The following is a 24,295-nucleotide window of genomic DNA, read 5'->3' on the forward strand; positions in this document are numbered from 1 at the left end:
AGTTTTGGCAGACACAAGCCGGGCACGCTGGTTCCCTGGCCGCTTTGGTTCGGTTTATAAATTTGGAAACCGTCCGGAAAACGGATGGGCTCCAGCCCCCGGGAGCGCATTAGCAAGTGCCGTTAGCCTATCTTGCGATTTGCGAGGACTCAGATTTCCATTAGACATCGGTCAGTGATTTGGAAAGGGGCCCGCTCATCCGTGGCGGTCATCGGTTGGCAAGATTGCATCTGCCAGCGCCAGTGCGCTTCCGTTGGACCGCAAAAGAGCGTCAGCCCTAATGGATGTCGGTCAGCGTACGTAGCCAAAATGTAGCCGATGACCACTAAGACCTGCTCGAAGCGAGGCCTTTGTGCAGGCGGTCCGGCTTTTTCCGGCCCGGAGCCAGAAGATGACTCCTCGGCACGGGAGTCACACCGGCACACGTTAACAGACTTTTGACTCTCTATTATAAGTCGTCCATTGCATGTCAATAGCTGGATAATGATGATCCCGTCCGGGCTGTTGTCCGTCGATTGTAGCCTCGAGGGCTCCAGGGATGCAATCAGGCATGCAGTGTGTCCGCATCTGAACTACCGGGTCCCGTTTATTGCACCCAACAGCATGTGTGTGCGTGGACGGTGGTCAGTCTCGGGTGCAGCTGGTGAACGTGCTTCTTGGAACGATGTGGAAATTACGGGAATCTTCCCTACGAATCCCTCAGTTCCCGGAAACCCACCGTGGAAGTTGGTTTCCTTCCATCGAGGGCTACGAAGAGCCTCACCGGTAGGCAAACATGGTGTTGGCAGTTTTTCCAGGGCTTTCTCTCTCTCTCACTGATGTATCATCAATTATTCGAAACATGTTGGAGCACTTTAGCCCCCCCTCCAAACCCCAACCAGCCACCATGTATTTCCTCCCCGAGACGGGATTTCCTAATCCGTAGAAAACAGTCGAGCCTTTCACCATCGGACCGGCAGGATGCGGGATGATACTCTGACAGAGATAATTGACCGATAGACAGCTGTTAAATTGTTTCTTTATTGATTTTCTCGACGCGACCGGTCCAGCACTTTCCACAAACGGTCCGGTGGAAACGTTCCAATCCGACCGTACAGTCTGTCGCCTTTACTGGCAGCTCCGCAATCGTGCGCACTCGATTGGTCTTTTTCAATTAACATCATGTAAATACAATGTTGTTTGAAAACGTTTGCGCCAGATACCGTTTGCCATTGGGTTGTCCACGTTTTACGATTAGCCGGACGCCTGCAGGACGTGTTCATGAACGCCGCGCGTCAAGTAGGTGAAGGTGTTGAAAGCTGTAAAGTGTTTTGCCTATCGGGTTACAAATCGGCGATGTAAAATCTGATGATCTGTATCATCCGGTGTGTGGATGCGGGAAGTAATTGAGCTCGCCCTCCGTTTCGCCAGGGGTTTGGTTGAGGGGGTTCGTTTAGATAAAAGCCCACACCCTAACACCGGTGTAAGAGGGCAGATAAATAATGCTATCGACAATTGCATTAGTCGGCAAACGGGCGTTATCGGGGGAGATCGTAAAAATAAATATTACTCAAATCGATCAAATCCGACGACATTTACATTTATGCTGTGCGTAAAAGGGAATGATAATGAAGGATGACTCTGTCATCGCCTCATACGGCTGGGGCATATCGGTTTGGACGGGGATTAGAAGTTTAGCGCTAGTTTATGATTGCATTAGTTTCTTTAATTGTAGAGAGGGAATTTTCATTTGCCATTTAAACAAGTTATGTTATTTTATCTCAATTGCTCATTTTGTGTTACCTTTGATAATTTAAGGATTTGCGTTCCCACGACTCGAACCATCGATAATAATCGATACGTTCAATTTCCTTATCTTGCCCACCCGACGGCTTTCCCCTAAGCACGAAGGCTTCGACGGTGAAATCTGAAGCCAACTCCAAAGGGTTTCGGGCAACACGTGGCCGCCCTCGTCGGTTTGTTTAGGTATGCGGCGTGCGTTTGCCCTGTTTTCCCATCGGGCGGAATTTTATTGCATTTAATTAAACCGTACGTAACGAGTGCCGCATTTGCCGCGAATCCCGTTCCGTGCCTTCGTGCATCGTGTCGGGAGGCAAAGGTAACATGGCACTTCGGCAAACAACATGTGTTGTGCTGGGGAAATGTCGATCAGCATACGGAATGTACCACTGCGGGAGGGAGGGCCTGGAAGTTAGGTGGGCGGCCACCCACCCAATCGTGGCCGGGAGGTGATTAGGGAAATATTCTGTGACAAGCAAACATTTCTATTACATGTAATTAACAGGCGAACGTGACAGTCACCTCCGGTCGGTGGGAAAGCGGTTGAGGAAATCGCATCTTCGGTGGAGGTGAAAAGCTATGCTACTTTGTCACGGTGCTTCGGCTGCTTGTGCCAGATGATGATGGGACTATTTTGCGCAATTTCAACGCGCTACCCGGTTGCGGGGAGGAAAACTTCCCACTCGCAGGTGCTACCCTCCCGGAGGGGGAAAGGAGAAACGCCGTATCAACGACAGCATAATTTTCCTCCCAAATTTCGGGGACCGTGCGAGGGGCTAAGAGATCGATAAAATGAGCATCAAGGACAAGGTGGTACGCAGTTGTTCGGTTTCATGCTTTCGTTAAAGCGAATGGCAAGGAATAACACTCGAGCGTAATTATTACCATTACATTCGTGCAGCATATGGTTCGGAGGCTGACGTCGAGTGCATTGTAATGTGGTGTTGATAATCGGTAAGGTTTATTGGCGTATATATTTTTTATTTACATCCTTGTTTCGCTTCAAGCATCGAGCGTTTCTGAGAAATAAAAAAGCTTGAAAACATTCGAACTCTTTTCAACTTCAAAACGAATCGTCATCCAGTCAACAGCTCTTTTATTCCTTTCTTTGAAAATTTAATTTAAATGCAATCCTAAAGCGTTGTCGGTGATTTTGAAGCAAAAAGCAAACATTCACCCGTGGACAGGAAAAATCGATGCACTTTCCCGACTGCTTCAATAAAAATGGCTGCAGCACTGCTCACGACCACAAACGACCGCACTGGAGCTGCACTGGGAAAGCGAAATCCAGTCCTCACCACTTTCGCTTATATATTTAAACACATACAAACGCGAGCGCTCGATGGAGACGAGAACTGCTACATTGTGTTCCCCAAACAATTGTGTGCCCCGTTTTTCCCAGCACCATTTCGCGATTTGGAGCGGAAAGTGGTGTCTTGAATCGGGGAGCGTCATGTTAGAAGAATGAAATTGCTTTAGAAGCATTTGTGAGAATGGCACAAAAGAAGAAAGCAAAAACACGTACATAAAAGGCAGCCGGAGACAACAATGTAAATTTTGCAATGCTATGCTCAAAATGTTTGCACTCGTTACAGGGAATATTGGGGTTCGTCGAGGTTGGGGTGGTGCATGGAACTCATATAAAAGTTGTTTGAAAGGGGTTACATGGAGAATATGTAAATTAAATGAAACTACTTTAATTTTAATTTTATTAATTTAGTTCTCTATTAAATTCTGAGACGAGAAAATATTATTGATAAACTACAATAGTAAACCTCTCTGCGAAAATAACTAAAAGCTCGCATTTAAAACTAATATCAATAGAAACGAGGTGTTGTCCATAAACCAACCTAAATGAAGATACACCTCATAAATATCGAAACCCTGACCTCGGGTGCGGCCATCCATCGGCACGAAGCGGGTAGCGTTATTCGGTCCCAATTTGTTCATAAATACCTTGTTGATTATTTTTCGAACAAATGTCCTGTAGCATATTTATGCACGGACCCAAACACCGAGAGAGAGAGAGGCTGGCTGGCGAGCTTGGAAGAGCTCACGGGGAGTGTCCTCGCAGCCCGCACCGTACGCTTGTGTCTCTACTTCTACTTCAAAAACCATCAAATCATCCTTCCCACCAGTGGCTCCGGCATGCGGCATGGGTCCGTTGATGAGATTCGATTTAAATTTGATGACCATAAACGCATATTATATGGCGCCGTTGAGTACGCCCCGAAATGTGTGTTCTATTGGTGAAAATGAAGGCAAAATATGTATTAGGCGTTCGTGTTCGAGTTGTTGTTTTTGCTCGTCTTCTGTGTTGCCGCTCGAGGGAGCAAAACGGAGCCGGCGGGATGAAGGGGGAGTAAAAAACAGATCCAAAAGTTATCCATGTTGGAAAATATACTACTGAGAGAAAAATAGGACATCGGCAACGGTTTTACCCCCCGGGGATGAAAGCGATGAGCCGAAAAAGGAAAGCAACGACGAGCCGAAAATAAAACATGGTGGCAATGGGCTGAAGAAAGCGGAATACATTCATGAATGAATGTAACATTTTCACCATTCTCGGGGGTCGGAGGGGACGGAAAATCCTCCCCCGTGAGGAACCAGCAAAAAAAAACAAGAAGGAGAAAAACATCGTAGAAATGTTAACGCTATCACTGTATATCAATCGAATACATGCGGATCCTTCCCCGGTGTGGGTTTTTCTTCTGGCCGCCCTTTTGCCGTACGCTGGAGGCGCGCTCCATTCCGGTTCATTCAATTTACTGCAGCCGAATGGATGCTGGGCATATACACACGAACAGAACGCCGGCACACGTACGCGCCTCGCGTTCGTTCCCCGAGGCGCTCGCTCATAAATATACATAATAACGACGGGCGAATAGTGGTGAAGATTCAGTATCTACACGCCGTGCCATGTTTGACGCTGATTTTGGCCATGTTTATTTTCTAGCTTTTTTTACTCGTTCTTCTGTGCGTGGATTTGCTTTCTGTTTGTTTTGGTTTCGTTTTTTTACCGTTGCCTTCCCCAATCGCCCCACGAGATTCGTTTCGCACATCCCAGGGCTGACACACTTCCGGCAAAGCTGGAGGGTGGCGAATTTTCACCCCGATCCCGACGCCAACGTTTCCGCATCCGCTGCTTCGTTTCCATAATGATGTTGCTCCATAATCATCCAATCACGGACTCTTCAAAAACTCATCCCCAACGCGGCCCGGACTGGGGAAACATCGGATGCATCGCAAACACAAACACGCCATTTCCCGTTCGTCTCGTCCTTTGTGAGTGTTTGTGTGAGAGAGATTGAAGCCACCAACACAGCAATAGCGTTGGGGGGGATTTTCGTAGCTGTGTGTGGGGAAACACGTTATCCTGGTTGAAAATGATTTTGATGTTGGCTTCACGGAATGGGATGGAGAGCGTCGTATGAGTGAGATGAATAGAAACATGATGCTTCAGAAGAGTGTATCTGTGATCATTTCCCCGGGATGTGTTTGGAAAAAGCTTTCAATGGAGCTTCTGTCTCATATAAAATAGTATCTATGAACTTGTCGAGCCGAAGGATTGTTGCGAAATCAGTTTTTGTTTGTTTCTGTTTCATAAAGTATTAAAAAAAACATTCTTCTTGATTTTTAAAACTTTAATGAACTTACTTATTGATTTTCCCAAAGCACAATAAAAATAAATTACCACACAAACAGAAGGTTTATAGCATTAAATTATTTAAAAAGTATGCTAGACTGAATCTCAATAATGCATGTTAATATCCATAACGGTCTATGAAAATGTATCCTTGCTTGAGGCATCGTTTTGAAAGCCAGTGAAATAATTTTGATGAAACGGAAAATGAGAAACAAGTCCTTGGTTCTAGACCGCTCCACAGAGACGCAACAAAACGTCATCATTTTGGGCTTCTCGGCTAGTTGCTGCTGGAGGTTTGGGAGGATGTAACAGCACCGGATGTTGGGGTGTACATCCGCGCGACGTGTCGTTAATATAATAAGCGCCATCTGTCGATAATGACGCGGCCAACGATGCGCCAAGGGCCAGGCGTCGAAAAACGACGAAAATGGTATAGAGAAACAACAAAGCAGAAAAAACGAGTCAAGATCCCATCACCACCACCACCACCAGCCGACATGCCCGTCGATCGTCCCTGGTTTCGCATGATATGATGAAGTTGACGCAGCAGTCGCCAACCCCTACAAACCTCCCCCCGCCCCTCACCCGTTGATTGTGGTATTCGTGAGTGGATCGCGCTTTTTGTGCTCTCGAGTTGAGGGGGTTTTGAGCCGAACAGCCGCGATGTCACTGCAGCAGCGCCTGGGAGAACCGCCATCCTTCAGCCTAATGATCATTAAATGTTATAATTCCGCAGTATTTTCGTCATTTGCTGGCCATTATGCAGCCCGCCGGTGTCCCGTGGTTGACGGATGTTCCCTGGAAGTACGTCCTTTCCCGAGGTTGAGACATCCTTTGTTCCTTCGACGGGCGAAAGGAATACTTTCCATCCGTTTCGGAGCCGCTTAACATATTGTACCAACAGCGTTGGTGCTGTTGCTTCGGGCGGCCCAAACATCGTTGTCCTAGATAACGTTCCTGGAAAATTCAGCTCCGGATGCCGCAAGGTGTCGGCCGCCACCGTTTTTGTAGCGATTTTTATGTTTATAGCTCACTCCGGAGGTCGGCGCTTGCAGCATGCTGTAGAGCGCGCGCGGGAGACAACTTTAATGGGTTCTCCCTTCTTTTTCCCCAATTTTTCCGAGGAGCCTTCCACGTTTCCTTTCCTTGTCCGTTGCGTTGCTTCCCTCGCTGGCATTCCCGGTGGCGATTATCGTTATCATTATCGTTCCAGTTACTTTACACCGTTTAATGATGTTTGGACAGCGGTGATGTTTACAAAGACGTTAAAAGCTAGATGTTCCCGTGGAAATTCGCGCTGGCCAAGAGTACAGTCTGTTTTGGTATTTGTTTGTGGTTTGTCTGTAACTGAGATTCTGCTGCGATTAATCGAGTGTTTCATGTGCACTTTAAATCTAGTGCCAAATAAGTCCAGAGCGTTTACAAAGTATAAGAACGTATTGGATGAGCAATAAATTTTAATGTTTACGCCACCACAGCAGTGCATTGTTCTAACTTCTAAAAGTTCTAACCAAACACATACATCCACAAAAGATAGTTTTATACTTAATTGTATTAGCGGAAGTCCACAAAGAGCCCGCGCACTGTTAATGTGATATCAAAATATGTTCCTAATAGACTGATACATCACATGATCTTTATTGCCCCTTATCGAGCATCATTTGCTTGCTTTCCCTCTTTCCCGAACGAATGTTGGCAGTAAATATTTTCTTCCCCTAGCGCTGCTTGCGACGCAACATATTTTAACATCATTAACAATGGTTATGGTACTTCGCGGACATAATACTGCTTCCAAATTTTATGACCTCCCTCAAACTCCCGCCGTTACCGAGAGCTTGCGACAAACATTTTTGTGCTCTTGTCGACATATTTTGGCCGATTTGCGGCAGGCCAGCAAATGACCCTTTCTTCACGAACGACCAGGCGACTCCACCAAGACGTCCGGGTACGGGTTTTCTCACGGCGAGTTGGGTGAGGAAACGGGCATGCTTTCACGGTAGTTGTGGTCGTAAATTTGATTTGTTTTTCTTGCTGACCACCGGGACGGTACGAACTATAGTATAGCTGACAAAACAATAGGCCCCTCAAAACGGTAGCCCCAAATCGGTAGCATGCGTCGTTTGCAATGGGTCGTGCAAACAATTCATCGATAAAACCTCCGCGAACCGATTGGCGAGAGAAGAGAACAAACCCACGGGGCTAATTATTGGCGCTGCCGTCCGTTCAAAAGCCCATAAAATGGCCCATTAGGAATGGTTCGTAATGGTCGTAAAAGAATTATCACCCACTGCAAATGGGGCTGTTTGCTTTTTCGACCATTTCCCGTCTCCATCGGGTCTCGATCGGTCAGTTCATCATGGACACACACACACACACAGACGCTCACACGTGCACATTTATCGTCCTAGTTGTGTCGATTGTCATTACGAAAAACTATGCATCCCTTCCCCATCGAGGGATTGAGGATCATAAATCGATAAAAATGCGCCGAAACCACCAAACCAACGAGGACCGAGGTGGGCCCTCCGGATGGGTTGAGAATTAATTTTACGATCAGAAAAACTACTGGCCAACGATGTGTTCTTTCCCCTCTGCCCCTTTTGCCCGCTTTTTCTAGTCAGCAGTTTTCTAGCTGGGTTGATCCTGCGCGACGGTAAAATATTTATCGCACTCATTACTTTAATTATGATTATCGTTTTAATTGCTACACTCCGTACGCATGGTATTTTTTCCGGCGCGCCTTTTCCCAGTCCGGGAAATGGATACCCATCCGTTTCGGGTGCTCGGAATCCTGCCTAGCCTCTCGACAGTGGGAAATCCGATTCCCCACTTGATTTCGGCACTGAGTTCTGTAAAGGCAAGGCGAGAAAAATTTACATATAAATGGATGGTTAAAATGGTGGAAATATGAATAATTAATCCAGCCACATCCATACGGGGTACGGGGTGCTCGGAGTTTCTGGGCTTGTTCCTACTTTGGGTAGAAACAATTTTCGAACCCCTTGGTTTTCGTTTCATCGGGCGTGATTCTAGGCCCTTCAATTCCCTACCTCGGTCTGTGCCCTTGAGTGGAAAAGTTATGTTGGTTGCTTTAAAGAGTATGCTTTACGTTGGAAAAGCTAACGAGATCTACTCCCTGTTCATAAATTTTATTGTGAACATTTTATGTGCCAAACTGTTTTATTAAATTATTAAAATTCTAAAGGAACAGTATGGCATCTATAACGATAACATATTTTGGAAATTTCAATCAACAAATAACGCCAACAGATAAACCTCATTTGTGCTGCTCTTATCTCTTATACTCTAGCAAATCCATCGTACTATCGCTTACCGATGTTTTGCTCCCGTATACGACATGCGTCGGTATTTGACATTATGTTGCACAATTTTGGCACCCATTCGCAATGGGCGTCCCTGGCCGAAGCCAATTAATTACTATCACATCGGCTCCTATCTATGTTGTTTTAATTGTAATAAATGTTACGTTTATTTTATAATTATACCGGAGCGATGTTTTATGTTCCCGGCTCATTTCCCAATCGTGCCCTTCAACCATCGATGGACCGATCCGGTTCGGAGATAGTCTGGCCCCGACCGCAACGAGGACAACCGATCCGTTTGCGTACACCATTGTAGAGTGCCATGCACCAACGTCGGTCCCTCGCTCATTATCTCGGTCGGAATTCATATGTCATAGGCATAATTATTTCGCTTTAATTATATTCCACCGCCACCGCGATCGGTGTTGGTTGTCCGGATTGGTCTCCCCGCCCGCTGGGGCCGCCATTTTGCCCATCAGCCATTTTGCCAGCCGCATCCGCGCCGGCAATTATGCTGACGACCGCCGGGACACCGTATGCCGGTATCGGAAAACAATTCGGAAACATTAATTAGAGTTTCATTAGTTTTAGATATTAATTCTCTATTTCGCCGAACGTCGCGGTGTCGCGTCGTTTACAATGTATCAATGTCAATGTGTCTGAGGACACGGGCAAAAACCGGGCGTTTTCCCGGGCCGCCAGGCATCTATCACTTCATTTGGGCACGCCACCGAGCGACATCATTCGGGGTAACATTTAAATTGGTTTCCAATCGTGCCGCTCCGCGATAGATTATTCAGTCACAGGCGTTTAAATTGCTTTTTGTTAATTTCCATCGATTTGCAACAATTTAAAGTACCAAATCAGTGGATCTGGTGCGTTTGGTTTTTGCACTAAATTGAAAACTCATTCATTTGCTCGATAAGCCCGAGCAAAACGGAAATAAGTTAGTACAATGTTTAATATACTTACTTAAGGTCTGTGAATTGGTTTGACCAAAATATATTTGTCGCAGTTTGCTTGAAAGGAAACATCTTATTATAAAAAATCCTTAACGTCACGCTGCAAATCCTAACGCTGCTCCTACTTGGATAAAGTGACGCACTAAAATCGATGCAAAACCACATCTTTGTATGGAAATTCTCTTAACGCTCATCCCATTGCATTGCATTGATCGCCATAGCAATCAGTTTGCTTGGGGAAAATGGAAGGATCGCTATAGCAACCACACTTGACCTGGGGAAACGTGCTCGATTGGAGAAAAAAGAAACTGGGTTTTCGAAATGGTTCTAAATTTTGGAAAAAGAAAATGATAAAAAAAAGAACGGCGCCGGTCCCGGGCAATAAGAGTTCGATTGATTAGAGACGTTAAGGCAACACTGGATTGATAATGCATCGTTCAAGATGGTTCCAAAAATGCACCAAATCCGTGTTCGATATGCACGGACAGCTTGCTGGCTAAGCTCCCTCGAATCACTTTTGCTGTTTATTTTCTAATACTGGAAATGCACGAACAATTCTTCGAAAGGGCTTCAATACAAAGAAGTAAAAACAACTTAAAAACAAGCACATATGACACAGTTTTTGACACAAAACACTATCACCGACACAATCACAACACAATCGCAAAAAACATCTCACTTGAGTAAAACGAAAGGATACTTCGATAACGAAATTCATAAAACGAATGTTCGAAAAAGTACTGTTTGAAAAGATTGAAAAGTGAAATATTTTTAAGGCGATGTTCTTACTTGAACAAAGTGATCCTCAACTTTATATGGAAACTCACCGAACAGTAATCCTATTACATTGTATTTTAAAATTTAACGGTTTTTAAATTGAAATAGTGGATAGAGCACAATTGCGCAGCTCCAGTCACGGGAATTTCACATCGCGTTCAATTGAAATAGAGAAGGTGTTTGGTAGGCACTTTGAAGCAAATATATTTTTTTAAATTAAGTTGGTTTGTTATGGGACAGTGGGACAATCTTTCACTCCCTATGGCTTCACCATTTTATTATCAACGGGATTCAGAAAATCACAGGAGAACAGCATATTTCTCGCGTGATTTTAAAGTTGGTCACATTTTTCTTTGAAATTACTGTACATTTTTTTTTTTCAAACAAAGTTAGACACAGTATTCAAAATATGCAATGGTCTGCAGATTTATCTTACTCATACCGCATATAGAACATGGGCGAAATCAGTAAGAATCGAAAACATATCCTTCATTGAAAAAAGGAGGTCTCATACTTCATTGAAATGGGTTACGTTGAACTGTTACGTACGGCTTGGTGACAGTTTTTGGAATTTTAGCCATTTTACAACACGTTCCTTAGACCAAGCACCTAATGCCATAAGCCATGGAACAAAACTTCCTTTTTAGACAATGGTCTCAAAACCGGGATCATTAACCTGTATTTCCCGCGTACTGCATTTAGTAAGTAGATAAGACCGGGATTATTTGTCGATACATTAGTCAATTAGTAAAACGAGTATTGGCCCTGTTATTTTTCTTTGACTGAATTTGGCATTATGATAGTCAGGAAATTATTCTATTCGGACAATGTAAAACACATTCCTCAGGTAAAGTCTTCAGTGATCAACAATTCTTCTGTTTGGTCCGATAAATTTTTCATTACCATTCAGCCATGAGCATGCCATAAGGCAGCCAGTGAGCCATTATCATATCAGAATAACTGGGAATTTGAATTTGGCATCTCACAGTTTGATGCCTCTAACTGGGCTCAAGCTTTGAGAAACTATCGCGTGCCACAACGTTCGTAAAAGGAGATTTTTGTCCTTCCGAAACCCTCCCATCCTAGCTCTACCTTATTGGTGCACATGCGGGATGGGGACAAAGGGTCAGAGAGGTCGCCTTCGAGGTCGATCATATAAAAAAAAGCTTTGAGAAACTCAATTTACCACAATTTTACTAGATTCTAATGCAAATTCTTTCATCAACATGGGCCCGTGTAACCGGGCCGTTATACCTAGTAATAATAAATGTTCGTCTCACATGGCCACTGATCCCGAATGTCGTTGTTCGACTTATCACCATCATTCCGAACCGTAATAGACACTCACTCACACAAACCTTCTCGCGAGCGTAAAACACAAATTTTGCCCACGATTTCCATGCTTCACAGCGCCAGATGTGACCAAACCTTGGGCTCGGTGCGGCTCGACTCGGATGATTTTCGTTGTCGCGTGCTCAGATTTGTCGACATCATCTGCCCCGAAAACCGGTGGCTTCGGTTCGCTCGCTTATCGTCGGCCAAATTCCCTCGTTGTTAGCCAATTTATTTTTGTTTTTCACCCAACGTTGCGAACGATGCTTCCCGATGTCCTTCTTTCTTCCAACTCACGGAGGTTTTTTTTCTCTTCGAATGGCAAACGATTTTTCCCGCTTTACATCACATCGGTCCCTCCTCCGCTATGCGGTCGTGTGGTGAAAAATGAGATTTAAAGGATTTGCAGCAGCTTTAATATAACGATTTTTTTTCTGTCGTTCGTTCAGACCGCCCTTAGGCCATAGAAGGCGGGAAAGAAGGTGGGAAAGTGTTGAGCTAGCACTCCGAGAACGTTTACACCGCGTTTCAACGCGAGAGAAATTAAAGGCAACCCTGGCAACGCCCCTGACGCGTCAGCGTGGCTCTCAAAAGTCCATCTTTTTTTTCGGTTTTAGGTTTTCCTCTCTGCCAGAGGGATTTACAAATAATGATGTGATAAAATAATGTGCAGGGTTTTCGAAAATGTGGGATAGTAAAAAATGAAAGAAAAACTTTCGTTTGCATGAAGGAAAGATCGTTTTCAAAAATATCCTTACCGCACGGTAGATGTAGGAACTATCTTCAATGATTTTGCAAAGTCCAATATAACGTCCCTTTTGCACGCCACGTGCTACACCTGCGCACGCTGTCAACTGTGGTGTGTAATGTGACAGCCGCACAACCTTCACCCCAAGATGAAGTTATAAAATGCTCCAAAATATACCACCAGCATAGTGGGTACGCAATAATCTTAAAACACCGAGAAGCTTGTAACGACCTTGCTAACAAGGCGAGCCGGAAAAACCGTCCACTTTCGAATGCGACGCACGTAGACGCGTCTGGCAGAGTGTGGTGGGGCGCATTTCGGGGTGACAGCTGCGTCCGGAATGCACACAAACACCACAAACACCGGTCGGCGGTTGTTTGTGTGTCGGCTACTGGTTTGGTTTGGATTTCAAGGAGGTCCCAGTCCGACGGCTAATTATCTTCAATTTCTCGTGATCCGTTGTGTAATCTCATCTCACCCCGTCTTCCCCGCCGGTCGCCATTTTTGCTGACAATTTTTTTTTCAACCCCTTTTCTTTCTACAGTGTCCGCCAGCCTGTCGCAGTCGCACCACGCGCAGGATAAGGACGGCAAGAAGAAGCACACCCGGCCAACGTTCAGCGGTCAGCAGATATTCGCCCTGGAGAAAACGTTCGAGCAGACGAAGTACTTGGCCGGACCGGAGCGGGCCAAGCTGGCGTACGCGCTCGGTATGACCGAGTCGCAGGTGAAGGTGAGTGTTGGGGTTGAGTTTTCCAGGTTCTCGCTCCCTGGGGGTTCGGACAGCTATTGCACCTCATAAAAATCAAAACTTGCTAGCGAAAACCCCCTCGGTACGGAATGGGGGGGAAAGTGTTTGCCACACCCGGGGAGGGCAACATATTTTTCTGATGGCGGTTGCAAACCGCAATCCAGTCGGAGAAATTGTTCCGAAGGCGTTGGACAACCCACAGAAAAAGGGGTTACCCTAAAACCCGTCCCCGTTGTCGGAGGAAATAGAAAACTCCAGTCGACGGATGTCCCGCGCACGAGGGATAATATATTTCGTGCGGTTTTGTAAATGTTGACTTTTTCCCGAGTTTTCCTTCACGGTTGCCGGGCGAGCAGTGGTAGCCGATTTTCAATCACCTCATTTTACAGCCTATAAAACGTGCTGTTTCGGGCGATAAATCAACGATATTAGATAACCCGGCGATTTGTTCCGGTTTGTACGAACCCGGCGTGCTCCCCGCGGGGCACAATCATGCGTTTTATTGCGAACCGAACGAGTTTTCCGTTTCCGACCTGGTGGAAACAATGCCATTTTCAAATTCTGTTGTTTTAGCTGTTCTTGCAATCTTTCAATTATCGATCTGTATCGATTCAAATGACCAGATTTATATTCATTTCACGTGTATTTTTATGACGCACGTTTAAACGCACATAACTTTGTTGTATGGATTTGGGTGTTTTAAACAGGATAAGCAGGATTTAACGGGCCAGATTGAGTGGAAATGGATATTATGCCATTTGCCTTTCAATGTTGTTATTTTCAATAATCTTTCACCAAATAGATTTCCTGCGAAATCCTTTTCTTTTGACCTTTTCAAGGTAAGATTTTCCAACATTTGAAATAACCTGCCAAGAAGTCAAACCTTTCTTTGACGTGAAGTTTGAACTCTTCTAAATAGCTCTATTAATTCAACACATAAAAAAGAACCACTTTTCCTTTGGGTTTTTTCTTTGGTAAAAGCAAATCTCCGTATCTCTCATCGTATCGTACAAACGCATCTCTTTATTTGTTTGCTTCCGAATTGGTCAATTTACAAGCGAAGGAAAACCCCTACCTCTGAAAAACAAAATATTTGGCAATCAAAACCAAAATCCTACTCTGATAAAAATCATACCTACTGGTGTGAGAAGAAAGTGTCCCGTCGTTGACTGAGAGAGCGAGAGCCCTCGAAGACGCCACTAACGCAACCAACCACTTTAAACGAAACCCCGTCTCGAAAGGATAATCGATGGGATTTTGATCGATCCGTCCGGTTGTACGCACGCCGGACCCCTTTTTTGTGTGGGTTTTATTTTCAAGCCAGTGGAGGTAAAGGGTAACGGTTCGAGCGGGGGTAGAGTGGGACGTCCTGTGGCCGAAACGGTGGTCAATTGAATTAAAACCGTTGGCTTCGGTGTGCTCGTACACCCTTGTGGATTTTGGTTTTTCTGCGCATTTGCCCAGACATCGGTGTCGGGAAAATCGAAAAGGGATAAAAATAACACATGCCTCACGTACGCCACCGGACAGGGGTTCCGAGGCGGGGCTAGGGGTTTGCTTCCTTCCTTGGCCCGGCCTTGGATTGGTCGGCTTTCGGCCACTTGGGAAGGGATGACTGTTTACAAATTGGGTAATTGGGTGAGGATGTTTTTCAATTGAGGTTTTAGCACCTTTGATTGACAGGCCGTTTTGATCAGAACGGGAAAACGGCGGCGGGTCCGTTTCGTGCGGCCTTGCGAAGGGATTGGATTTGAAATATCGGTTACGAGGGGTTTTACTCGCTATCTGCCACACTATACACCCTTACATTTGGTTTGGTCAGATTGGATGATGCTTTTTTCGGCATGTTTCGATTTGTAAGGATTTCCACAAAACGAAGGGATTCGGGACGGCATTAGGTGGGATTTGCTGGGAGCGTGCGTACGCCAATGTCGGGATTCGTTATTCAAATAGTTTCACCTCGTTAGACAATCGCTGAAGAAATGTCAATTGTCCCTCACAAATGGTGGCGAAATGATTTTATTCAAAAACTGTTTCTCTCAAAGCAATGCCCCGTCAAGCGTGAACCATGATTAGATACATTTCTTCAAGATGGTGTACGAAATTATCCTCAGAATAAAGATGCAGAAAAGCAGCTTCCCGCAACTCGTCTATAATACTTTCCCTTAGCCTGGCTCATGTAATTCTTGTCACGGGCAATAAAATAGACTAACTTACATCCTATAGTTTCGTCAACAAACAGCCTCGAAGGCCCAAAAACAGACGCTCCCGAGTGCTGGGAACGGTGGTGCGAAAATAAGGCGAAACAACGCGCCGTTACGAAAATCCGCCCGACGCACGTGCCAGTTGGGATGGGAGATGAACACCAACCGGGAAAATCCTTTGTTCCGCCCATCGCTTTCCCATCCCACGTCGACCCTTTCACGTTGGAACTCGCGGCGTGTATCCTTTCACTCGCTTCACGATGCAAATCTGTCGTTCTGTGTTTTCCGCACGCCCTCCCTCGGCAATCGTGTCTAGGATACCCGCCGTAGAATATCTCTTCTATATAATCATGCAATTTTCCTAATTGGGGGGCTAGGGCGAAAAGGGACGACGAACCCGGTGTCGAGTCGTGTGGCGCATGTTCACCAGTTTCGTGTCAACATTTCACCCGCCGGAGACAAAATGACGACATTTCGGCTGGGGAGTTTTCCTCGCCTCCTGCCAGCGCAATCGGCAGCATGTCGATGCAAGCGAGATGGTGGAAAATCACACGCAGTTTCCCTTGAGAGCGCTCGATGAGCAACGTACCCTTGGCCCGCTCGTGGTAAGCGCTTAAAGCGTATCATCTTCCCTAAATACCCTCTTAATTTAACTACATGTGTTCCGATGGAAATTTGCAGCGAGAAAAGACGAAGGGTGCACGTGAGTGATGAAGGAAAATTTGACAACAATGCCGACGCTTCACACGCAAGGGAAACTGCTGCGTTTTGTTTGCTTGCCGGTGGGAAATGACTTGAAAATGTCGTTGTTTCGAGCGTTCTTTTACTTTCTGTATTTCGCAGTAGGATCATTTGGTTGTGTTGAGTGAAATTATAAACACTGAATACAATCATATCTTAGTGCAAGAAAAGCAAGAAAGAAAGTGACTAGAGTTTTGATGTGATTTTTGGTTATAAAAGGTATATTTAATCTATTTTCCAAATTTGTTGAGAAGATCACACAAATTATAAAAAAGCATACGGCTGTCTTCAGTTTGTAATAACTTTTCATAAACACTAAAAAGGAAGGCAAAGAAGCTTTTCTCAAAACTACCATTCTATTTTACCTCTCCATTCCATTTAGGAAAGATTCCAAACACTCGGATGGGACTTTACCCTTACGTAAATATTGTAAAAACAATTAAGACGGGTCGTAGTATACTAATTTAATTACGGCAAGCATACGCGATGTGTAGATAATCCTTTCGGAAAAAGGTCCGCACGATTTCCCACGTAGAAACTCACGTCTATGAGGCAAACCCCCATCAGCTTACGTCCCAGCAGGCTCGTTGGTAGATCCTTTGGGGGTACCGGTGCTGGTGGCTAATATTTTCCAGTTGAAAATTAATTAACGTACACATGTTTTGCCCTGCGGTGGGAAGAGCCGGGAGAGGCGAGAAATGAAGCAGATTTTCTGAAACTGGTGTGGAATAATTTTATTTGGTACGATTCCGTGTTCCACCTACGCAGTGTGGGAAGCATATGGAGGTGCGCAAAACAAATGTATTCCATATTTTGTCTGGTGCTTTTTGCATTGGTAATAATAATTTTATCTGAGAAAAAGAGAATCCTTTCTGCAACTCCAAGTTTATTTGATTAAAATTGGAATTTCGGAGACAATCCTTATGCCTTTATTTTATTTCATATGAGCTGGTTTTGAACCATATTTTATTTTGTTTCTCATATTTGATGGGAATCAAAGTAAGTTTGACTATGTAGATCAGATGATACCTCTTTTGTCACTGGACCTTTATTAAAACCTTTCATGAACCAATAAGAACGATCGATCAAAGCGTTGACAATTTCCCCGGAAACAGTCAGGGGCAAAAACCCTTCGCGAGGAAAAACGAAAACCCAAATCAGTTAGTCATACCTCTGCCGGCAGAAAACATGAGTTGACTCAAAACATGGCTAATCACTTCCTAATTTCCAAACCGCCATCGAGCGCGTCGCACAAGGGAAAGGCATTTTTGTAATGCAAATTACCGAAAATAACTTCCGACCCTCTCTGACGAGCGGTGTCAGTTACCGCATCCTTCGGTCTCATCATCCATCCTTTCCCTCGGAACGGGTTCGTGTCACCCTTCGGTCGGTTTGGCCGCGGCGCAAGGACGCTGAAGCTCGTAAGCCCGCATTCGGGATTGTTCATTTGTCACGGTCTATTACGAGGTGGTCGCAACCCCGCCCTACCATTCCAGGTTCCCGGGAAAAGTCACACTTAATTCCGGCCCACGGTAACGCGGGGAATCGTCGCCGGAAAGGCACTTTTGAAGGAAATCCATGCGTTGGAACTTGTTCTCGGGGTGGTTCATTCGGTTGCACACAACAAAAGTTTAATAGATTCAATCAAAATCCCATTAAAGCCTTTCGTTACGGCGTCTCAAACTGTCGCTGGGTGAGCGGATTGTAGGCCTATCGCATTCTCCCTCCACTGTTTCCAACTCAAAACAGTCGAAAAAATAGTTTCATCAGCAGGAAGCTTACTCTATCCGGTATAACTTTTGGAATTGCCTTGGTAAAGGCCCTCTTGATGAGGTTTTCTAGGCATTTTTTTATCATCCCATTTCTCAATCCATCGGACCTGACTGCTAATTTTGGGGATGACTATTTAGCATGAAGATTACCAATCAGATAAAATTCAGACCAGTAGGATTTAATAGCAATTAAAATGATAATTACAGAGCAAAGCGCTTAAACCCTCTTGGATGAATAAAGGTTTGGAGTTTTTGGTGTTCCTTTTCACAAGATTGTGTAAACCCTTTAAAGATAACCATGGACGCGAATGTATGGGGGGATTGACCGATTCAAAGAAGAAAGGGTTGACGTAAGACTCCTTAAAAGCACAAGCAGTCGAATTACTAAATCATATATATTTTTCAGTTTGTTTAAAAAATATGTAACTGGAAAAGATTCAATCTCCTAATAAAGGATACAATCTAAGATGAACCAACTGAAGATCATTAAAGCGATATGATGCTTTTAACCTGTTGTTTTTAAGCGATTAATAAGTGCGCTATAAAACCCATGACGACGAATGTAGTTAATTCATTTCAGCCACATAAAATTCATCTTTTCGCTTAATACCGTTTCTATAAAAGCAATAGCTGCGTCATCGATTTTAAAGCTTACCGAACTCTTCCATCGTGCGTCGTATCAGGTGAATACGATTAATGCAGGCGCCAGCCGTTAAGCGATATTTCGCAGTGTCGTGTCGAGAATGGTATCTTCTTTTATTATTTTGCATATCACTTTTTCCCATCGCGTCGATCTTGGGCCACAAATGAGCGATACGCGAGCGATTGAGTGCTGATGGAACACGACAAATCAATAAGCGACGTTTTTCTGCAACAAGGAGGAGGAGACGAGGAGAGGTGGCAAGGTTTTATTGGCGAATATGCATGTTATTTTTCTCAATTTTGTTTTATGCCTTTATCTACCTCTAAAAAGATACAATAAAGATCGATTAAATCAAATCGTAAGTTATGAAGATCGAGACGATCGTTTCAAAAACCATTCCTTTCTCGTGCTGCGCAGAGATCTTCCATCGTGTTTAGAGCTTTTTGGAAAGGGTTTCGTCTCTTCACACAAACCGTGTCTAGCAGGAATGATTTTATGACCATCGAGCGATACGATGAGCCTCATCATATATCAATCAAACCTATTCGAACCGATCAATCGGTAAAGTAACGTTTGTAACCGCATTGCATTCCCGCTAACCGAGGGTCAATCGACGACGAAGCCTTCGCGCCCGCAGCCGTGACCGTGCAATAAAAGGTCATAAAGTTTGCTCAATACCAACCATTCCCTCAGTTTTCTCACTCTCCGTCTCGCTCTCTCTCGAGTTAAGGTGATTGCGGAAAAATCAATTTGAAAACGACCATAAATCGAACGCTCGTTGGAATCCATCAACCTGTGCCTCGCCGCTTCAGTTGCTGCGCTCGCGAGCCGTGCCGAGTCAGTTTCTTCCATTTTCTTGAAGACACCACGCAGTATAAAGGAGGTAAGAACGAGCAACGCTCGTCATAAACCGGTCACATGGCCCAGGGGTCCCTTTGAACGGTGGGTGTTGTAAAAATTCCTCTCCAGCACAAGACAGACAAGGACTCGCTGGTTCCAAACTCGCCCTTCGCGAGTGTCATTCGTTCTGGCTAGGATACTTTAAGAAGTTTTTAATGTGCCAAAGGTCTTGTTCGGGCGAAGCGCACGGCGTTGATTTTACAGCCCGAATCAATCGGCCAATACACATTTGGCGCATCTGAAGGGCCTGGAGTGAACGACGGACCGACTGAAAATGACCGACCAATGCGAGCGATGAAGGAACCGGGGGGAAGAATCTGGCTCCGACCGGCAATCGTGAAGCCGTAAATTTTCACGATCAAAGATATCGTTTTGATAGCAATTCATAAAATCGACTAAACATTAAGCTAAAGAAAAACGAACACCATACGCCCATAATTCCCCGGCCGTGAGTTTTTAGGGGCAGTCCTGTCTGTTTTCCCCTTTTTGGGCGGCCTTGAGAGGAGCTCTCTTCTTCCTTTGGCTAAAGGAATTTCGACGTGGAGGAAATCTTATGAGCATAAAGAAAGAGAAACAAAAACGATGTACTAAAACAAGCTCTTAAAAAATTGTCCCTCATCGCCATTTGATTGGCATTCAGGCGTACGGCAAACGATCCTTTCCTTGTTCGTATTGGTGCCTTACGCACACATGCCCCTGCCGCTTCGTGACATAAAAGTTCGGAGAAAACGGAATCAATATCCCATGATAATCTATTACATTTCTGCTGATAAAGTCGAAGTGATGCGTTACCGATTGCTCGTTATCGATTGCATCTTCCTTGTTTGTTGCTTTCGTTTCCGTTGCTCGCCATTATCGATCCATCCATCGATGTCGCAGCAATTTCTTTTAGTAGATATTATGTAGAAACGGTTGATCACGTTGAATGAATGATACTCGTTTGGAAGGAAATTTTGTCAATATTGGAATTAATTATGTAACAAATCTTTTGTGATTGCAACGACTAGTTCGAATGTTTCGAAAACAAATAATCGAGTATAGTGTTGTTCCACGGAAGATATTTGAAGCATTTGCGAAAAAGAAACAATTTCAATACAATACAATAATGGTAAACTATTTACTTTTCGTGGTAAACTATTTACTTTTAACATGAAATAAAAGAATGGGCGTAATTTCAGTGTTTCTGCTCAGAGAGGATTAAGTAATAGTTACAAACAATACAACCAATAAAAAGGTACTATAAAATGGATCGACCTGTTACTTTAATTAGAAGATTTCCTTAAAAGCAATCTCTCGATTTTGAGAGTCTATTACCCAAGGACTATAAAATCGGGAAAAGGAATTATGAATTTCTCTTCATCGCCCAAAACATTATGTTTCACTTTGCACAAGTAATGAAATCAGCAATTAAATTCCCCGTCCAATGCACTTGGAACAGAGTCAATGAGTCACCAGAACCGCATGAAAGTAGGACTCGTTTAATCGCACAATATTCGTACAATAATCAGCTTGTTTACGAGCGAAAACATGCAGGCGCAAATCGTTATAAATTTTATTACAATCACTCACCTCATCAGGGCTGCGCGTGGTGTCCCCAAATCTTGCCGGACGTGGAGAGTCCTACTTAAAAATATTGTAAAAGGAATAAAGGCCACCGGAACACGAGTATCACGAGCTAATGAAATAAGCGAATAGCAACCTCTCGTCCGAGACGATTGGATTAATACCATGCTAAGGTTTTATTCGGCAGACTCGGTCCGACGAAAAGTGAGGAGAAACATCTGATGCCAACCTTCCACCCTCCAGCCCACCCGCGCTACTCCTAACCCGTAAGATATGGTTCCAACATCGTAAAGAAAGGCTCTCGGTACCAGCCGTTGGGTGGCGAGGCGATGGAAAATATTCACTTGCTCAATATTAAAATTTGTAAATTGTGTATTAAAACTTTCAATAATTATTGCCTCCGACCTTTTCCGGCCCCGTTCCGGGACAGCTTGACCCCATGTGTTGGCCGTCGGTGTGGTGAGGCGTTGATGGAGGCGCTAGGGAGCATGATTATGGTGATTATGCTGAACGAGTGAGGGAGGTTTTGAGGTGACGGTCCGACAGGGGCCCCGTTTGGTTCGGATATTAATGATGATGCTGAAAATTCGGCCATAGAACGGAGCAACATAAAATCTTTTGGATAAACTTCACGGCCCGAGCAGCTGATGGCACACGTTGGTGGGTTTGATTTTCCTTCTTTTTTGCCTTTTCGTTCAAAGCACATGGTTCCCCTTCCCACTTCCATCGTTTTCCACCCGTCTTCTCTCAGTGACGTAAGGCAAGGTGCAAAAAGTGAACTGTTCGCCCGGCGTAATCGCACACCATCAAAGCGCTAGATAAAGAGGGAAAATAATAAAGTAACATTTTTCACCTAACGGTGCGAGTTGGTCGTGTGTTCGAGGGGAAAAGGGTCGGAAAAATCGTTTTCTCTTTCACTCACCCACGGCGGCGGTGGGTTCCTGGCCGGCCGACGCACTGAGCATCATCATCATCAAGAGAGGGTGTTTATTGTAACATATGCGTTCATAATCCGGAAATAATTCCACATAAATCTTGAATATTAGAATGCAGAATTCAATTTAAGCCTCGTTAGGAAATGACGGCCGCTGGCGTTCTTGGTCTGTGTTCTTGTTTGTTGTTGTTTTTCTCGGGCAGTGTTCTTTTTTGTGCGTCGTTTTTCTTGGGAGTGTCTGTTACGGTTTCCTGTTAATCTCCTTGTCGCATTATTTTGGCACATGGGGCGGGAGGGATTATTTTTTTGATCGATTTGTGCACTTTTTTCCAGAAACAAAAACGTATGATGATAAGTATTCCGTTCAAGGAATTAATAATATCACATGCAATCTTGAAAATTTCCGACAAATGTTCGCACCTGCTTACGTCATCAACGTTGAATTACGTTAAGTTGTTACATGTCATTCCTTAATTTGCATTTATATGATCGAATGCAATTAATATTATTTTTAGTAGACATTTAAATACTTTAAATATACTTTTTAAATAAAGTCTGAAAATCTAAACCATTCAGTAGAATAAACTGTGTGTTATATGCAACAAACTTGTCGCTCGACATAAAATGGCTACGAACCGTTTGCGAACGTATGAAAACATAGCTTCAACAGAGCGGACGCACGTAAAACATACGATCGATTCAATAAAAGTCAAACTAACTTTGTCGGGCGGTCCGGTCGGGGGCACAAATCTGTTGCATCTGTGCGCACTGATGGGATTCAATGTATTTCATCCAAAGTACTTTGTAAGCATTTATGTAAATACTTTCACGGGCGGTGGTGAGCCAACGGAACGGTTTATTTCATGTGTGGGTGCAATTTAGAAGCGACCTTCTAGCAGCTTGCAAAATGGCACACGAATCGAATGGTTGAAATTTAGGACATCCAGACGCTTTATTGTGATCTGAAACGCTGGTGGCCGCCAGCGAGTGGGAACTCGTTCCACCGCTTTCTCGAAAGCCCGGTTACGGGCATACATTAGACTTGGTCGGGCATGATCCATTGGACAGTCTTTGCTGACCATTGAAATTGCAGTCAGCTTCGAATGCCCGTAAACAAGTGTTCTTGTAAATGTTGGCTAAGAGTATGCAAGTTATTTGTATCTGTCCTTTTCATTAAATAAGATTTTATGACAAAAAAGGGAGAATGATAAAGTTGAACATGTTGTTAACTATTTCATCAAGATATCTCTACAGAAATTGTGCAAACCTTCTACAGGAAAAACAATGTAATCACATTTGAGTACCCCATTCCGAAAGCTTAGCCATTGGTTGCCATTTGCTTTGTGTTACTCTTCCGTTTGTGTACGCTTTGGTCATAAGAGTTTCAAACACCATACGCAAACAACGCTAGACACGGCCTACAGAAGTGAAAAACCTACATTTCCAGCCGAGTCTCGCTGCTCGGTTTTCACGGAGAGAACGTTCCGGAGCCGGAATGCGCTCGAGGGAGCGAGGATAAAGAAATCAAGTCACTCATAAATAATGATTAAACTATTTGTCCACGATGGTACGCGCGAGTCGATCTTTCGGACGGAATGCTGCCACCTCGGAATCGCTGCCAGCCATGGCATGGAGGTCCGAAAGGAGACCCACTCGCAATGTGTATGTGTTTGTGAACCGTTAGCTGTTCCTTGCCATAAATATATAGCACGGTTTCCACGTTCAAACGGCGCACATGCAGCCACGAATGGCGCTGTGTTTAATTAAGTAGATGAGAAGGATTTTATTTGCCAACCATCGCTCGTTCGGATCGTCCACCTGCTGGCTTTGGGCTTTTCACGCCACCAGGAAGTCACTTTCACTGCCCACCCCGGGGGATGGTAACCGAGCACTTCCCTGTTATCGCCCTAATTTCCGATAAATCGTTTTTAATTTATGACATACAAACACCGCTCCGGATCACCCTCGAGGGCTGGGAAACGTTTTCTGGCCGGGGGAAAACATCGTAGGGGCCGTTTGTTTGCCTCGGGCTGCAAACATCGACGCCGGGAAATCGTTCCATTCCAACCTTTTGACAGCCATTCGGGTAGGCTCGTAGTGAAAAATCGACCGGCTTACATGGTTGCCTCGACTGGATGGGGATAATTGTTTGACACACACACACACTTGGAGAAAGCATCCGACACCGGTCACTTCGGAAAAGCGTAACTCTACTCATGTG

At 44.5% G+C, this 24,295-nt stretch overlaps 2 protein-coding genes across 6 annotated transcripts in view; one reads left to right on the forward strand and one right to left on the reverse strand.

The window, feature by feature from the left end:
- Positions 1-24,295, reverse strand: part of LOC131288370 (protein krasavietz) — a 340,776-nt gene that overhangs the window by 32,408 nt on the left and 284,073 nt on the right. The window lies entirely within an intron of this gene.
- Positions 1-24,295, forward strand: part of LOC131284565 (collagen alpha-1(III) chain) — a 45,903-nt gene that overhangs the window by 7,511 nt on the left and 14,097 nt on the right. Inside the window, exons 5-6 of the mRNA XM_058313427.1 lie at positions 114-116; positions 13,112-13,299. Coding sequence (XP_058169410.1) covers positions 114-116; positions 13,112-13,299 — 191 coding nt within the window. The remainder of the gene's footprint in view (positions 1-113; positions 117-13,111; positions 13,300-24,295) is intronic.

Source organism: Anopheles ziemanni, chromosome 3 (genome assembly GCF_943734765.1).
Source record: "Anopheles ziemanni chromosome 3, idAnoZiCoDA_A2_x.2, whole genome shotgun sequence".
NCBI lineage: Eukaryota > Metazoa > Arthropoda > Insecta > Diptera > Culicidae > Anopheles > Anopheles ziemanni.